The following is a 17,570-nucleotide window of genomic DNA, read 5'->3' on the forward strand; positions in this document are numbered from 1 at the left end:
AGCGAACGACCCCGGTCTGAGCTTGTTGTTAGTTTTTTCATTTGAGGTTTGAAATTAAATAATTTTAGCAGACTCAAAGCTTTAAAATGAAATAAATAGGAGTTAAACGGTTGTCTGACAACATCAACTAGTTTGAGGAGTCTCGGTTTCCCTTTAAAACACAGGCTCTTTTAAAAATCAGCGGGAGAGCAGCAGGGATCACAAAGGCATAATAATTAAGGAATGGTAAAAATGTTTATTTAAAATCTAAAACCCATAATATAGTATATAGTAACTGTGCAATTAAGAATAAGTAATTTCAATAAAACAAGTTAAAAAAAAAAAAAAGGACCTACTAAAGGATTTAAAAACAAAAAACAGTTCAACACCACGTTTTGTGCAACTTTATTTCTGTAATATTTCAAATTTTCAGTCCCTGTTCATCAAAGGATCAATGCCAGCGCGAGACCTACGATTACCACCTATAAAATACCTCTATAGTATCTTCGAGTTGAGTTTTTATTTTTGTTATCAAACAATCTTTTTTTTTTGTCGTATGGCACAATGTGTATGTATAAAAAAAATAAAAAAAAGAAGTATGAACTATGTACACTGAAGCGGAACAACACGCAGCTGCGTTTTGACACGTCAGCTGTAGGCGCCGGACACATTTAAATGCTGCACGCGGCGCACTTCCTGCCTCTGTTGTGTTGATGTCCATTGATGTAACCCGTGTCCAGTCGTACGGTAATCAACTGCCCTGTGTTCATTACCTTTATCGGGATGCTGCCGACTTTTGATCGAATCGACTTAATAAAAATCTATTCCCCGTTGATCGGCTCTGATTCAGCCGTTTGTTGTTCTTGTCTTTCATTCAGCATGCTGTCATCAGCAGGTCTGCATGACTTCATGTGCTGCTTTACTTTTCCATCTCATGTCCCTTGCATGTCTCATTTCTTGTCCTTATGGGGAAACGCGCTTTAACAGTTTTGTTCATGGTGCGTATGTTTTTTTTTTTTACATATATATCTATATCTAGATATAGATATAGATATAGATATAGATATAGATATTTACATAACACCTGATCATTTTAAGGCGACTGCTGAAAACTTTTAACACATTTCTCGATTTCTCATAATAGCACTTAACCTCATGATAATCGTGAGTGCGCACATATTTGTGGATGTGTGGTAACTTTCTGTTGTTGTAATGTTTGCCTTTGTGGATTCAGAGACCCTGCTCTTCATAAGCTTTCTGTTTGAGCTGTTTCAGGACTTCCTTCTCATCTCCTCCCTGCAGATTTGCTGAGGGCGCAGCAGGCTTGATGCCCACTGCTCCATCATGGAGCCCTCAGATCTCATCGCGCACAGCAGCTGGCGGCAGAGGAAACCGGCGGGGTCCACCCTGCCGCCTGAAAACGTGAGTGACATGGAGCAGAGAGACCCGAGCTCCTCTGAGCCGGAGATGGAAGAGGAAGAAGAGGGCCTCGTGAGAGGCTCGGACTCTGAGAGCAGGAGGCGTCGCAGGGGGCAGCCCGGTATCCGTGGAGAGCTGGGGAACGTGTTGCTTCTCCTCTTCCTTTACGTGCTGCAAGGGATTCCTCTCGGACTGGCTGGCAGCATCCCTCTGATCTTGCAGAGCAAGAGCGTCAGCTACAGAGACCAGGCCTTCTTCAGCTTCGTCTTCTGGCCGTTTAGTCTCAAGCTTCTCTGGGCACCGATGGTGGACGCACTGTACTTCAGCCGGTTTGGTAGAAGGTAAGAAGGACACCATCGTTTTAAATGATGTGGCCAATTTTTCCTGCCCCCACCCCCACCCCCCCCCACCCCCTCCGCTGTGCGTCGTTTTCCTGATAACATCTCAGGGCCCACCCCTCACCTCCTCCCTGTTTCTGCAGAAAGTCCTGGCTGGTGCCCACACAGTACCTGCTGGGGTTCTTCATGCTCTATCTTTCCGTCACGGTCAATTCACTGCTGCAGAGCGAGAGAGGGCCCAACGTGTTGATGCTCACGGCAGTCTTCTTTATGCTTTCCTTCCTGGCAGCCACGCAGGTGAACGTTCATGTACGCAGCAATACAAACACGCATCCAGAAAGATAAATGTACTCATTCGCTCCCTGCGCCTCCTCTTGTGTTTAAGGATATAGCTGTGGACGGCTGGGCGCTGACGATGTTATCCAGACAAAATGTGGGCTACGCATCTACATGCAACTCGGTGGGCCAGACGGCCGGCTACTTCCTGGGAAACGTGCTCTTTCTGGCTCTGGAGTCTGCTGACTTTTGCAACAAATACCTCAGAATAGAGCCCAAGGACTCCGGCATCGTCACCTTGTCAAGTAGTTTCTATCCACATCTTACAGATTTAAGTAGAGACATTTTTGTGATGGTTGACGACTAAAGTGATCAGCTGAATAATTGTTGATTCTCTTTGTTCCTCTGCTGCAGATTTCTTGTTTTTTTGGGGGGTGGTGTTCCTGGTTTCCACCACTCTGGTAGCCGTCTTTAAAAGGGAAAATGAACACGTCAAAGGGAAGAGGAAAGTCCCGGAGGAGACGGAGGGCGTCATGGAAACCTACAAGCTGCTTTTTTCTATCATCAAGATGCCCACAGTCTTCACCTTTTGTTTTCTACTCCTCACAGCTAAAGTAATTGACCATCACCAGAGAAAAGTTTGGTTAAACTTTGAAATGTAACTTTGACGGTTTTTCTTTTGCACGTCGGCTGTGGAAGGTGAGCGCTCCGCGTGGGGAAGGTTTCACCTCGTTTCTTCTCCGTGTTTCAGATGGGTTTCTCCGCAGCAGACGCGGTTACAGGTCTGAAGCTGGTGGAGGCTGGAGTCCCCAAGGAGCAGCTGGCGTTGCTGGCAGTGCCGATGGTGCCGCTGCAGATCCTCCTACCGGTGGTCATCAGCAGATACACAGCAGGGCCCCGGCCTCTGGACATCTTCTACAAGGCCTTCCCTTTTAGGTTGTCACACACACACACACACACACACACACACACACACAAACGCATATTGTGAGCTAAACGGTCTCCTCCTGTGTTGCAGGTTACTTATAGGGCTGGGCTATGCTGTACTGGTGTGGTGGACCCCCAGTGTAAAACAGGAAGGAGGGTTTCCTGTTTACTACTATGCCATTGTGCTGCTTAGCTACGCGTTGCATCAGGTTTAGTACTTCTGTTCTATTTACAATTTCTACTTCTAGTTTTTCCGGTTGGCAGGATCTTATCAACACACAAACCAAACTGACTCCCTGTACAGCATCCTTTATGAAGGATTATGCAACTTAATCACCAATATTGTGTCTGAAGCAGGTACACAAGGATGAAGTGTTGCGACTCGTTTCATTTTTCTTCTGACACACTCACTTATTTCCAGTCTTTGCTCTCACATGTTGCTGTGCAACAAGACAGAAAGCACCTAAAACATCACGTGATCCCTTTCATATGTCTTTATTGTCATCCTACTGAAAGATCCAAATATATGTTTTTTTTTTTTTCCTTCAGGGATTTAGATTTTTGACAACAAGCAGGCCACAATAAGTCAATATCAAACAATAATAATAATAAAAGTTGTAGTAGGGAGGCCTTTTAACATCACAGCCAGTTAACCCCCGTGTTTATCTCTCCAGGTGACGTTGTACAGCATGTACGTGGCCTGCATGGCCTTCCACGCCAAAGTGAGCGACCCCCTCATCGGCGGGACCTACATGACCCTGCTGAACACCGTCACTAACCTCGGAGGAAACTGGCCCTCCACTCTGGCCCTGTGGATGGTGGATCCACTGACTTCTAAGGAGTGTCAGGGGGCCGCCACGCAGGGCTGTGGATCTCCAGAAGAGGCAGGGGTAAGTCATTAGAGAGAAAGGTGGAGCAATAATAGTGTTGGTTCGCAGCTGGAAAAGTCCAAACTTCTTTTGTTCCTGTCCTCTTCACCAGCTGTGCGTCAAGGAAGACGGCGTCTGTGTGACGACGCTGGACGGCTACTACGTGGAGTCTGTGGTGTGTGTCGTGATTGGTTTAGCCTGGTGGGTGTGGCTAGGGAAGAAGATGAGGCGGCTGCAGGAGCAGGGCCCCGCTGCGTGGAGGTGCAGATCGAGGCAGTGACAGCACTCTGTCATCCAATACCACAGACACTTCTCCAAAAACGGCCTAATGCTGGAACGTCTGTCATTCCATCCTCATCCATGTGGTGGCGCTCTAGCAGCAACATTTACCCTCACTTTCTATTTTTTTTTTTTTTCACCTTGACAGCACACTTGAAATTCTCCATTATTATCATTTTCGACCATCATTACTTGGGTTAACTGTAAAAGTGTCAAACCGAAACAACCAGTCAGACCAGTTAGATATTGATTTTGTTTTTTTCTAAAACCATATTCTGCTGCTTGGAATAGCTTAACCAAACCAAAACTGGGAGACTGAGTTCAAGTTTTTCTTTAACCTGCTTGGATTACCAAGACGAACTGCTTCATGTGTTTTTGCATTTTGCCCCCAAATAGCAGCAAGACGTGACTTCTTGAAAATGTATCCTTTCCTCATGAAGAAAATTATTGCAAAACAATCTAAGGAACTTGTTTAGCTTCCTGGCCACCATTTAACCGCCACTAAAAGGATACTTAAAGGAACAGACTGGCAGAACATGAGATCGATTCACTCCTCTCATCTAACTGGATGGGCGTGTGTGGGTATGATTTCCTATTCGTGTCTGACCTGATGCTTTCGATCCATCTGGTAATCCAATTAAATTCAAGCCGGTGTGAAGTATAGCTTTCCTGGCTGTTTGACTCAGATCTCAGGCAGTATTTTAAAAAATTTTTAATTTCCTTTTAAGTAATTTGTGCCTCATTTAGTTTTACAATGTTTTTGGAGAAACAATTCAAAGCCAACATGGAATGAGCTGAAATAATGGAAGGACTATTACAGGAAATGAAGCTGAGGAAGGCTCATCGTGTAACTCTGTTTTCAGTGATGTACTGTAGTTTGGCAGATGCCACAAATCAACACAGATGTTTTCATACTTCAGTTATTTATCTCTTTGAAGCTGAGTAACCATTACTTATGGCAAGTTCAATTTGCAAACTGCCTAATTTAAAATCAGTGTCATCAGTGGTTAGATGTCCGAAATATTAAAAAGCTTCTAGGAGAAATCTTCCATTTTTCCATCCTTCCTTAAATCTGATTTGATTTTAATCTTCATATGACTGATTATACTTCTTAAGAGCATTATTGTTCGGTGCTTTTACTGTTGGGCTGTCTTGGGCCTAGTTGGTAAATGGTTTCCCTTGAGGTTATTTTTTAACTTGCAAGTATTGTTATACTTGCATGGTAAAATCATACCATGATGTTTCATGGTATGATTTTACTTGGCAGTGTACAGCCAGGACAGGAAGCAGCATTCTCCAGATTTACTGATACACTTACTGGATGTATTGCGCACTGAACTTAAAGCAACAAATTATTACAGGAGTCCTCATTTAGACATTTAACATCTATATAATCTGTGTAAATTTGTGTTGTAGATTCCACTTTAATGGGGCATTAGCCATCATCCATCAGGGTTTTAGCTGTAATAACTTTGTGCTTGGCAGGTATCAAGCTTCCCTGAGGAGCCGTGTTCTTTTGTTAGCTTATCATTAAATACACAGACCGTGTAGCGGTGGATATTGGGGCTTTAATCACTCGCTGTGGCCCGTAATAATTACACTAAATTTATTGCCCACAAAACTCTTCAGATCCCAGACCGGCAGCCTCAGAGAGCAACTTCGTGAAAGCAAATGCTCTGCTCGTGTTTTTCATACTGTACAATGAACTGAATGTTACAGTATTTTATCAAAAGCCAGCACTGAACAGCCAACTGTTCTGTCGAATGTAAATGTTGAAGTGCACAATCAGGGTTCACGTGAGAGTCAAACCATATTTCTGACTGAATCACAGAAGGTCATACATTTTTAGGTTGCTAAGGTAGCGCTTTTCAGGGCCACTGCTTCCTCTGAAGCGCACAGATGTTCCTCACATAACTTCATACGCGTGAGGCTTTTCATGTTCATTCACAGCAACGTGTGTTTTTGATGACAGCACTTCATCCTGTGTGGCTGTTTTGGCTACACCGGGTCACTACATTTGTTGTTTTGATTATTTTTTCTTAAGAGAAACGTAATTGTGGATACCGTGTGATAGTTCATTCCAACAACACATGCATTTTTTTATTTTTGATATTTTAGCTTTCTGACCTTTTCACCGTAGTCTGCTCACCTGGCCTTTGGTGGTAAACTACTATGATATCCGTGACAGATAATTGCTTTTAATTTATATCTTACCGTGAATTTTTTTTTTTTATTTTCATTGTGGATTTATTGTTTATTGTTTACAATTAGCCCATATCTCCAAACATATAAGCACAGGGTGAGGGAAGATTGAGAAATTTAAAAATACAAGCAGCAGTTCTCTTTCCTGTTCTGATTATGGACTCTGATATTCATACTGATGAGATTTAAAGCAAATATATGTGATTAAAAGAAAATATTCACACGTATGAGGTCTCCAGTTGTTTTTCCTGAATCTACACAAAAGACATGATGCACTTTGTTATTTTTTTGATTTTATTTATAATTTTCCTTGCTTTCCAGGGAATCTAAAATTTCCCCTCCTAAACAAGTTAATGCTGATGCAGGAGGCTGTAAATGTTGCTCCAAGTTTTTTTTTTGGAGCGTTCAACCTCACAACTGCAGAGTGTCCAGATCAACTGGTGCCACAGTCTCCTAGGTGAATTCACTCCAGGGGTTCAGGTGGAGGGGTGGAGGCAAGGGGGCAAGTCTGACGTCCTAAACCGCTGAGGGGGAGTCAGAGGGAGACAATGGTGGGGTGGGGTGTGGGTTGGGGTCACTCACACAAAGCAGCACCGAGATCAGTTTGACGTTTAGGGTGGTGATGAGAAAGTGGGTCACGGTAATGTCGCATCAAGCTGAATTCTGTCTGCCGAAGTTTCAGCTGATCCAGTGATAAAACCCAGAGTGTCGGACGCTGGAAGAGCAGATAACCAAAGTATGGATCAGTCAAATCCATCGAATAAGCTATTTCATAATTCATCCACAACACTAATGCTGAAACAATGTACAAAGTCAACATCATTTTTTTCTTCTTTTAATTTAGGCTCTTTGATTCGTCATTGATGTGTTGCATCCTTGCTATAAAACTTAAGACATAAAGCTCTTTTCATAGATACCAGAACCTCTGCTCGCCTGCTTGGATCATGTTTTTTTAAATAATAAATTTAATTTATATTATTTCATACAGAGCCTGGAAGCATTTTATCTGAGAAGAAGTACTGCTGAAATCTTCCAGTGGAAGCCGTTTCCTCATTGGCATTCATTCAATTAGCACAAAGCACTTTGGATGTCTTGTAGAACATGATGTGTGTAACACATTGTCGCCTTTGATTTCCCGACCACACACAGACTGTCACTCCTCAAATTATTTCCAGTCCTAATTGTCCAGTTCACAGAAGAGGGGTAGGTGGGGGTGGAGGGGGGGGTGGGGCAGAAGACAAGGGTCAACAGACCTGAGGTGTTGGAGGAGAGAGTGGTGAGATGGTGACGTCGGTAGCACTTAACTGCAGCACCCTGGAGTCCCAGAAGCACAAACTCCAGGTTGTGACAGTATATGTAGTGTGCGGATGTGCAATTTTGGATTTTCAATTGTCTCTAGCATCCATATCTTTTTGCTTTGTTTCTTAAAAAAATATCAACAAAGGAAAGAAGAAAAGAAAAAAGAAAAAAAAAAAAATAAAGAGTCAAGAAATAAACTCTCCTAAACAGGTGCGGTGGGTCATAGGTTCATACGTAGATGCTCGGGTCGCTTGGCCACGACAGGATAGGCTTGCTGCTTCATCTGACCGAGGTTGGCTCCGGTGGGCTGACGGATGGGGAGAGGGGCCGAGGCCTCGGAGTTTGTCGTGACGTCCATCTGCTCCGGGGTGGACAGTTCCATGGCCTGGTCCTGAGGAGACTGGAGGACGCTTTGTCCGCCGGCGGGGAGGAGAGGACTCCGGGCCCAGCAGTCCACGCCTGAGAACTTGATTGGGCTGAAGGCACAAAGGGGAGAAGATACAGGTGTGGTACATTCAGAAACGTTTTCATGTGTCATTTGAAAGGACATCTAGAGCATCTTTCGGGACATCCTTTGACCCGGCAGACGTACCTGAGGGGCGTTCTTGGGCTGTCCATGATCCGTCGAGGCGAGCGGATCTTTGGCTCGAACAAGAACTTTTCTTTGATGTTTTCCAGGACTGAAGGAGCAACATATGTGAAACCCTAAGAAAAACACACAGAGGTCGTGAGAAGGAAGCAGGTGGTGCCCGGTCACATTTAACGTGAGGAAGACATGAGCTCATCTGATTAAGTCAGAATTGCAGTACCTGTAAATCTAATATTTGTTGCTCAATCTGATTTATTTTTGGTCTTTTCTTTGACAGCTGCATCTGTGTTGTCTGTTAAACTGAATATCAATCAACACAATTTTTGATAATATTAATACATAAGCAAATAAACTAAGGAGCAAAACACTGATTGACAATTGGCCAGTTTACTATTAAAATCTTTGGTAACTGAGAAGAGACGTAATTAAGATGACTGTTAACAATTAGTGCAATTATTCATCCTGAATAGCAAAGACATTGATGAATTGATGAAGTGTGTTTCAGTGCAAGCAGGACATTTTTAGAGCTGTTGTTTTTTGGCATCCACAGATATTTTGAATGAGCAGTTCGCTTTTACAAAAGTTGAGGAAAACGTGGTGGGAAGTTACCAGGAAGGCCTGATTGGCACTCTCGCTGAGGGTCGAGTCGTCCGGGCTGTCCACTGGTGTCTGACTGGTGAACTTCGAGTCAAACTGACTCACGTCTTCCGCTGATTGCTGCAAAGATAGAAGAGAAGAAACACCGGCACAGCAACATGAGTCGACGTGTCGGCTGTCAAGATCAGCAGGAGACGCTCTGAAACGGGAGAACACCTTCGGTTTCAATTCCTGAAACTCGCTCGAAACTCAAGCTGCTCAGGCGGCATTACGTGTGAACGGTGAAGATTCTCACATTTCCCAACTAAAACTACTGTAAGTAAAATCAAATTCAGTAACTACTTGTGGTCCTCTGACACTCACCAGGAAAGGCTTGAAGGGAGGCTCCACTTTCCGAGCCAGCAAATCCTCCCAGTTGATGTGTCGAAAGAAGGGATGAGCCTGCGGGCGGGATACCGAACACAGAGCACGACGAACAGGCGTTTATAAAACACTTCAGTCCGGGAAGGAGTAAATAAACTTCTCATTACGCAGCCGCAGCCATTTCTGAACATAACAAGAAAACAAGTATCGATACGAGTGTGTTTTGCGTATGAGGGACTCGGAGTTTGTAAAAAAAAAAATCCAGCCAGTTAGAAACTCCTTAAGTCTGGACTGGATGTTCTGCAGTAGCGGAGGCATAATTATTTAAACTAACTGCTGGCTGCAGCTAAAAACAAGAATCACACCCACGTTTACTTCTTTAACTGCTGCACACAATGTTAAAAAGGGTCCACAGTAGTAAATGTGAGATCAGTGCTTGGTGACAGAGTTGGTGTTGTATTCTCACCTGCACCTCCGTAGCGTCTCCTGCTCCTGCTCCCAGCCGCGATGAGGCGTTTCTCTTCAGCAACTGTACAAGCAGCAGTCCCATGTCAAAATAACACTAACGCAGCAGTTCTACGGACAAGCACCTTGAGTAGGATGAGCAGTAAATACCCGTTTGAGGAGGTCTCGAGCTTCTTGTGTGAGGTAGGGTGGCAGGCTGAGCTTGCACTTCAGGATCTTGTCGATGGTCTTTTTCCGGTTTTCCCCCGTGAACGGTGGCTACGGTAACGGAAGAGAGACAGCGGTTACTCTAACAGCCCAAACTTTGATCCAGATTTTTATAGCAGACCATTTACAAGAGTGACGTTCAAGGCTTTTTTTTTTTTTTTTTTTTAAGGTCGTAAATTGTGAACTGACCGCTCCTGTGAGCATGTCGTACATCAGAGCGCCCAGACTCCACCAGTCCACCGCTCTGTTGTGGCCGCTTCGCATCAAGATCTCTGGCGCCCTGCAAACGACACGAGTGCGCACGTGTTACTACTGCGTTAAGGAGCAAAGATCATCAGTGAGCATGACAGCAGGGTTCCCACTCCCAGTCAGATGTTGAATTCACTGACTAAAAAAGCTGAAATTTTCAATACCTATAATAAACAGAAAAACAGGCTGCCGTTGTGCTGTGCAGACAAAGAATAGGGCTCCCTCTTCCTCATTTGATTGATCTATAGTAGCTTTACAAACTTGACATTCTTTTTTCCTCATCTACTTTTATCTCTCAGTCTTTGAAGTCATCATTTTGTAGCCAAAGGCATGTTTGTCTTTAGCAGGTATAAGTAACTGCGTAACTTTAGTGCTTTAGTAATGGTCACGTTGTGAAACGGAGACAAGTAACGCAATACAGGAAATGTGGAAAAAAAAAGACTACATGGAACATACTGTTTTTATAAATGGCAACTAAACTTTAAACATGCTTAAAAAAAAAAGATCAAATCCCCTGACTCTCCCTGCCTGGAAATGAATCTAAAAAAAATCCCTGATATTCCATGAAATTCCCTGACCTGTGGGAACCCTGATGACAGAAGAAGGAGAGCAAGAGTGAGAAAAACAAATACGTAAATGCCACTGGATCAGAGACAGATTAAAGCGAAAGCGCCTTACTTACATGTATTCAATGGTACCACAGAAAGTGTGGGTGACCGTGCCGTCATGAATGGATTCTTTACACAGACCAAAGTCTGTCAACTTTACATGACCTGGAAGGTACACAACACATAAACAGACACACTAACATTTAGTACTCATGCATTAAATCATAATAACATTAAAAGTAAGAGGAACTGCTTTCACATTATGTGACTAAATCTCTAGATGACTTCCACTGATCCCCTCCCACTCACCTTGGCTGTTGAGCATGATGTTCTCAGGCTTTAGGTCTCTGTAGATGATGCCCTTCTGGTGCAGGTGACCCAGAGCCATGGAGATCTCTGCCAGGTAAAAACTAGAAGGAGAAACCGGTGGAGAAACCATTTCACTAAATAAAAACGACTTCCTGACAAGAAACGGCACATTTGATCTAAATAGGGATCCACCAGTGATTCATACTCAATGATTCAGCAGCGGTGGTGCCTGAAACAGCTCGGCTGCAGCACTTGTTTTCCACAGTTTAGAAATACCCAGTATAGAAATAAGCAAAGCTCACCAGGCTGTGTCTTCCATGAAGATGCCCTCCCTTTCCAGCTGCATGAAGAGTTCTCCTCCTGTTAAGGTGAGCACATGTTTATAATATCAACACGGGTGGCACTCATCCGTAACATCACACATCTCTCTCCATTACTGACCTCCCAGGAGCAGACCAGTAGAGAGAAGTGCTGCCTATCTGGTCACCACGTTGATGCAGTTAAACATGATCTGAGCCTTTTCAGTCTGTTTGGGAATCTAAAACGTTCTGGTAAACTCGGACCCTCAAACAGGAAGTGATTCCGTCTTTATGAATCACCTCATTAGTTCGCTACGCTCCACAAATGTAGACGCATGTTTAACATTTGCCAGTTGAAGAAGTGGGAGGCTGAGCTACAACATGTACTACAGGATGTATTTGTGATGTTTTGCCAGTGTGTGTCCGGCCCCATCGCGGCCGGGACCGGCTCGGCTCACTTTCATTGGTCGGCATTGGGTAAAATAATAACTGGAGACAGCTGTGGATGAAAGTGCTGTGCCAGCTTCTACATTGAGTTTGTACTCTGTCGGTTTGATTGACACCTCACTGAGCCAATAGGAGCTTCCATATCCTGTCCCAAGCCTACAATAGCCAACTGGAGTCGCTATTGAGTAATTAATTTCACTTCTGTTAATTACAGATCCAGCCGGTCGGAAACCACGTTGGTGAGATTCTGAAGTTTCTGAACACAAAGATCTAAACTTACTTCATGAAAGTCTAAATAAGACAGGGTTTGTCTTGATGTGAACTACAACCCTTACAAGCAGAGTGATTCCACACTGACCCTGCATGTGTCATTTGCCTTCATATTCCTGCAGGGTATCAGAGGCATGTATGTTCGTGTGCACTGACCGCTCAGGTACTCCAGGATGAGGTACAGCTTTCCTCCTGTCTGAAAGGCGTAGATGAGATCAACAATGAAGGGATGCTTCACTTCCTCCAGGATGTTCCTCTCCGCCTTGGTGTGGGCTGTGTCCTTGGCATTGCGTACAATCATAGCCTGGCGACCCCGACAACAAATAAATAAATAAATAAATCCACTTCAGTTAGGAGGCAGACAGCAGCATAAAACAAAGAGTGGTGGAAAAAGACCGGACAAGTTCTAATCGATCCAAACCACAAAACCTTCTCTCAACCGGCTTCACATCACTGTATCATTACGAGCTGCTTGCTTGATTGTCCTGCAGGACTAATGTAGAGAAAACAAAAAAGTGTTTCACTGTACAACATCTGAGAGGCAGGAGCTGAGCTGAGCTGAGCTGAGCTGAGCTGAGCAGCTTCATCAACTGTATCACTGAACCAGAAAAGTGACATTTCATTATTGTTGCCAATCTACATTCATGAATAAAGTACGTTTAACAAGGCATTAAGTGTTTCTTTGAAATTTGTTCAGTTAAGTTCTGACAGTGACTCAAGTACATGCAACAAAACAAGTTTGACAGTGACGTGCATTAAACACACAGTGGGATTACAGATCTATAGAGTACAATAAAGCCAACAGACTGAGCATCATTGTCGTTTTCTATGTGCTCAGCTTTTAACCCTCTGTTCCTCCAGCTCTCCTCTGCTACTCTTGTTTGTTTACTTGTGTCAGAAAGCTAAAGAGCTGCCTGTCTGCAAAAAAATGATATCTCAGCTTTGAGTGGTGACAACAGGCCTTTTTCAATAACCACATGGCCTTGTGTTTCCACCGTCTCCGTCTGATGATGATTTAGCCTCTGGGAACAACGGCACACATTTTGGGGGGTTTGGCGTAGCTAGCGGATACCCTGTCAAGACACTTTTTCCTCAGTCTATCAGCAGTCTTGCAGAGTACACGACACACCTCTGAAATACCGAAATATAGTCCTACACTAACCCTGACTGCAGCGTGGATGCGTCATGTAGTAGGTGTGTCGTGTACTCCTGTGCGTCCGCAGATGGGACAACTCACTACGGGGCGCCGCTCGTTGTTTACGGTCCCATTAGCAACTTGGGACCTGAGAACGGAGTTGAGAGGCGACGTCTACGACCGGATTCACAGGTAGCCAGTTTACACTCAGTTAACAGTATAAAACTACTATAACACAGATGATAAAAAGCTAAATTGTCATTAAACAATGGTTGAAAAGTTTGAGAGTACATTTTGGCCAGTGCTTTAATCTGCATCATGTAACTCAAAGCCCGCTCCAACATGATTGGTCCACGCTACTCCGACTTCAAACAGAAACCAGAACACTTCTGGTGTCAACATCTTGTTCACTTGCCTTCAGATTCTGCTTCCAAATGTAAAAATAGATTTATAGTGATTAAAAAAACAACAACAACACTACCGCGAAGCTCGTAACCGCTCTACTAAAAGCCACTGACCTTTACACACACACACACACACACACACACACACACACACACACACACACACACACACACACACACACACACACACACACACACAATCACAGATCTCATTTAGGAGTAAATGACATGATGATAACTCTATAAACTATGAACTATAAAGACGGAAATGAATGAGGACTTCTTTAACACCTTCAAAGAAGTAACAGGCAGAATTATAAATAATTAATATAAAATGATATTATAAATACTGTATCCATTTGTTTTTAATGAAGCATAAATTTCAAGAACATTTCTTTTTCTCTTTCTGCAGTGGGTCCAGTTTTGAGTGATTATCTCGTACAAAATCTGAATTCAAAGACGTTTGTACTCTTTTATCTTTAGGAAAGCTTGTAATTTTGGATCAAATGCGGTATCCGTGCAGCTTTTGGAATATATACTGCATATTTTTCCTATCACTACCCACCTGGTGGGAACTCCTAACAGGTTGGGGCAGACTTGCAACTCTTCCAAAATCCAGCAGAGAGGATAACTTCCTCAGGAGAAAAGCTTCATAAGTCAGTGACATAAATCTATACAGCATGTCACTGAGATTTTTAGAACGAGTCAGGACCAATTTCACCTCCTGAGATGCATCATAAATATGAGCCCTGGCCTCGATCCCAACACCACCGGCGTCGATTGCCGTGCCGCTCCGAAGCTTAGCGATCGAAGGCAATAAGTGAGCTTTGGCAAGTCTTCGATGTGTCACTGGGGTCACGTCAGCCAATCAAGCAGAAGCAGCACAAATATCAAGCAGGATCTAATGGGCTGAGGCAGAGTGTTTTAAGAGCCAACGCTGCAGCAGAGTAGCGCAGATGGCAACCTACCAAATAGCAGTGAAATCTTACCCCACCACTGGCTTCAGCGGCAACCAATATTTGCAGACAGAAGCATCATAATGTTTAGTTGTGATAACAAGCGTGCAGTTGTGTTCATGTGTAATCGATGCTGCTTGAAACAGGATCGTGATCTGGAACTAATGAGGGAGAAATTTACCTTTTTTAAAACTTTCATGGCGAATATTTTGCCCGATGCAGCTCCGACAACTTTTCGAACTTGGAAAACCTGCGCAGCAAAGGGAAGTGATTTACATGTTTGGAGAAATCAAATGAACAGCTGGAAGAAATACGAGTCTGAATAATTCCACGCTTCACTTTGTGGACGCAGAATAATCCAACGTGTGTGTACGTAGGAGTGTGTGCACGTTCAGTGTACTTTGTCAAGACTCGCTGCTCCTTGGCCGAGACATGTACCTTTCCATAGCCGCCCTTCCCCAGAACCCGCAGCAGCTCAAAGCACTCCGGTCTGATGTTCTCCGTCCCCTGGTTGACGTTGTCCTCAGAAATCTCAATCTTCTCACAGTCGTCCATGTTGCTGCAGTGAGACATGCTTTAATGTATTTAATTATGCTTCTTCTTGACTACTTCAACTTAAAAAAAAAAAAAAAAAAATCAAACAACAACATGATGAACATTTGAACACTTACAACTCGAATCCACTGCACTGGTCCATGATATCATTGATTTGAGCCTCAAAGGAAAAGGAGAAAGCAGAATTTAATGGCGTTAAGTTGCTTTTGTTCTAATGAGGAACTTCAGGGTGAAAATGAAAACGTAGAGAACATGTTTGTGGTATGGTAATGACTTCTTTACATTTTTTTTATCATTTAAGTCTGTGGAAGCCTTTAAACGCATGATGCATGTGTGTTGCTTTTTCTTCCTTCGTTTAAGCAGCTACTGTAATAATAAAGCATTAATAATACTTGACAGCCTAAACAAAGAAACAGCTTCGATAACGGCTGCAGTTAAATAGAGAATGAAGCGTATTCAAATTTGGAAAAACACTTACATGAAAAGATATTTGGGTTCATGACTTCATGTAACTACAGAAACGGCTCTAAATGCTCACATTAATCAAATGAACAGAAAAAAAAAAAAATCTTTTTCATAAGTAATCACGTCATTTTTAAAGCAAATTTAATTTTTAAATGACATTCTCCACTTTATTGCCGAATATTTGTTGACTTTTAAATCGGCCACAACAGATTGATCAAAATCAGAAATTCACGATTAGATCAATCGCTAATGAACATATTCATTAGCTGCAGCACTACTCACATTAAATCTGACTGTACAATAGGTTTAGTCTTAACATCCATCTCTTTACGGAGGTGTTTTGGCTTCACATTCACACGGGAGCTGTGAAGTAACACTCAAAACAAAGTGCTCTCTGATCCAAGAGAAGTCCAAACAGTGCAGCGTTCACAACAACATGCTGCAGGACACTCGGCAACAGCACACAAGTTGTTTATCTTCACGGGGAAGTGTGTAAACTGTTTGTGCGTGCAGTTTATTTCTGCACTGTCGGGACTCTCCTATTCAAAAAAAAATAATAATTAAATAAAAAAAAATCACTATAACAGCAAGAGTTGAGGTTTAATCAGGTTCCTAGGGGTCGACACGTGCACAAAATAACATTTAAATCTCGGTTTGTTTAGTCTAAATGTGCAGTGTTGTTGTGGCGTCACTTTTACACGCGTGAACAGAAGCAAAAACAAATAAATAAATAAGGGGTGGGGGGCAAACAGTCCCCTTTATGTCCCAAGTCCTGCCAAAATAAACTGTTGCACACGGAGCCACATTTATCACTGCAGCACCTTTGGCCAAGTGCAGCTAGCTTTGCACAACTCCCAACGTGACAGCGACGGGACATTTAAAACGTGACAAGCGTTTCAAGCCCCCGTCTGACATTACGATTAAAATAACAAACAAAAACCCACACAGGTGACAGCTCTGTCGCGGTCAGGCTGACGGCGGTGAGCCGGTTTGAGAAGCCCCCCCCCCCCTCTTTTTTTTTTTTTTTTGCAGCAGGCCTGCGGCGGTCGGCTGACGGTGCTAACAGTGCTAACAGCGCTAACGGGGCTAACGTCACGCTCTCGGCCGGTGACAGCTCTCGCGGTGGCGCTTCAGCATCTTCCCGCAAAAGTACCTCCTCGATCTCGTCGTCGGAGACGTTTTCCTCCGGCTGGTCCAGATCAATGTCAAACACTCCTGCCATGGCAAGCGCTTCGCTCGGTTTCGCTCTGTCTCACACACACACACACACCGCAAGAAAGGCAGCAGGCGTCCCCCCCCCCCCACCTCATGGACAAACACACACCGCCGCCATAACCGGCTACTACACCGAGCATGCGCATTTGCGCCGCTCACCAGAGGGAGGGGTGGTAGGGGGGGAGGAGGGGGAGGGTGACTTGTCTTATTTGGTCATAACGCGCAGTGTCGTTGTTTCCCCTATAAATGTCTGGATTCACTGCTTTATTACAAGAATACCGGTCCTCGCTTTTTTTTTTTTTTTTTTGGAAACCCACCAAAAATTGTTAGGAAAAAAAATAAATAAAAAAAACCTTTGGCCAAACGTGTACATAAAACAAAGCATTTGCTCCGCAGCTGACTGCGTTAAAAAAAAAAAACTATTAGCGCCTGTGAGCTTTGCTAAATTATTGGAACAGATTCAGAAACTATTTGGTGTGTGGTGTACAACAAAAACTTGTGTTTATTATTTGGATAAGATTGGATCATATTTTTAGGGCCCGAGCACCAAAGGAATATTATTCTTTTCGTTCCTTATTTTTCTCCACAAAGAACTGCACTTTTGGAGGCTTTATCATATTCCAAAATTCATGAAAGTTGCCCCGGTGGCTCCATTTACCTACATGCATGAAATTCGGTGGACGTGTGTATCACACAAAGACGCACAAAAAAAGTTCTAATGCACCATTACAACAGGAAGTCTGCCATTTTTAATTCAACAGGCCGAGGTGAAATCTGAACCATGAATAGTAAACTTGGTGAAGTAGAATCTTTAACCTGTTGAGTCTCTGGAAGCTCTGAGTGAACGCC

The 17,570-nt window shown here is 43.5% G+C and overlaps 2 protein-coding genes across 4 annotated transcripts; one reads left to right on the forward strand and one right to left on the reverse strand.

Moving 5' to 3' along the window:
* The first annotated feature begins 671 nt into the window (after positions 1–671).
* On the forward strand, positions 672–6,516 carry slc33a1 (solute carrier family 33 member 1). Its single transcript, XM_069147595.1, has 9 exons — positions 672–726; positions 1,282–1,739; positions 1,880–2,033; positions 2,122–2,317; positions 2,427–2,626; positions 2,764–2,948; positions 3,031–3,148; positions 3,614–3,829; positions 3,921–6,516. The coding sequence occupies exons 2-9, from the start codon at positions 1,324–1,326 to the stop codon at positions 4,086–4,088; spliced, it is 1,653 nt and encodes a 550-aa protein (XP_069003696.1). The 5' UTR covers positions 672–726; positions 1,282–1,323; the 3' UTR covers positions 4,089–6,516.
* Positions 6,517–6,560: 44 nt separating this feature from the next.
* On the reverse strand, positions 6,561–16,819 carry rps6kb1b (ribosomal protein S6 kinase b, polypeptide 1b). 3 transcript variants are annotated; one of them, XM_069147596.1, is made up of 16 exons: positions 16,660–16,819; positions 15,158–15,201; positions 14,925–15,060; positions 14,668–14,736; positions 12,148–12,295; positions 11,278–11,335; positions 10,976–11,076; positions 10,741–10,831; positions 9,999–10,089; positions 9,753–9,860; positions 9,604–9,666; positions 9,138–9,215; positions 8,787–8,894; positions 8,181–8,293; positions 7,823–8,064; positions 6,562–7,004 (listed from the first exon to the last, which is right to left on the reverse strand). In XM_069147596.1, exons 1-16 carry the CDS (start codon positions 16,726–16,728, stop codon positions 6,925–6,927), a joined length of 1,599 nt encoding a protein of 532 aa, XP_069003697.1. In that variant the 5' UTR covers positions 16,729–16,819; the 3' UTR covers positions 6,562–6,924. The 3 variants fall into 3 exon arrangements, with proteins under 3 accessions (XP_069003700.1, XP_069003697.1, XP_069003699.1); XM_069147598.1 differs by having other exon boundaries at positions 14,925–15,045; positions 16,660–16,818; XM_069147599.1 differs by lacking the exon at positions 15,158–15,201 and having other exon boundaries at positions 6,561–8,064; positions 14,925–15,045; positions 16,619–16,819.
* Positions 16,820–17,570: the final 751 nt, after the last annotated feature.

The sequence above is a fragment of the Embiotoca jacksoni genome, unplaced genomic scaffold (assembly GCF_022577435.1).
Source record: "Embiotoca jacksoni isolate LCO1_2020_lvr unplaced genomic scaffold, fEmbJac1.0.p SCAF_14, whole genome shotgun sequence".
In the NCBI taxonomy this organism is placed as follows: domain Eukaryota; kingdom Metazoa; phylum Chordata; class Actinopteri; family Embiotocidae; genus Embiotoca; species Embiotoca jacksoni.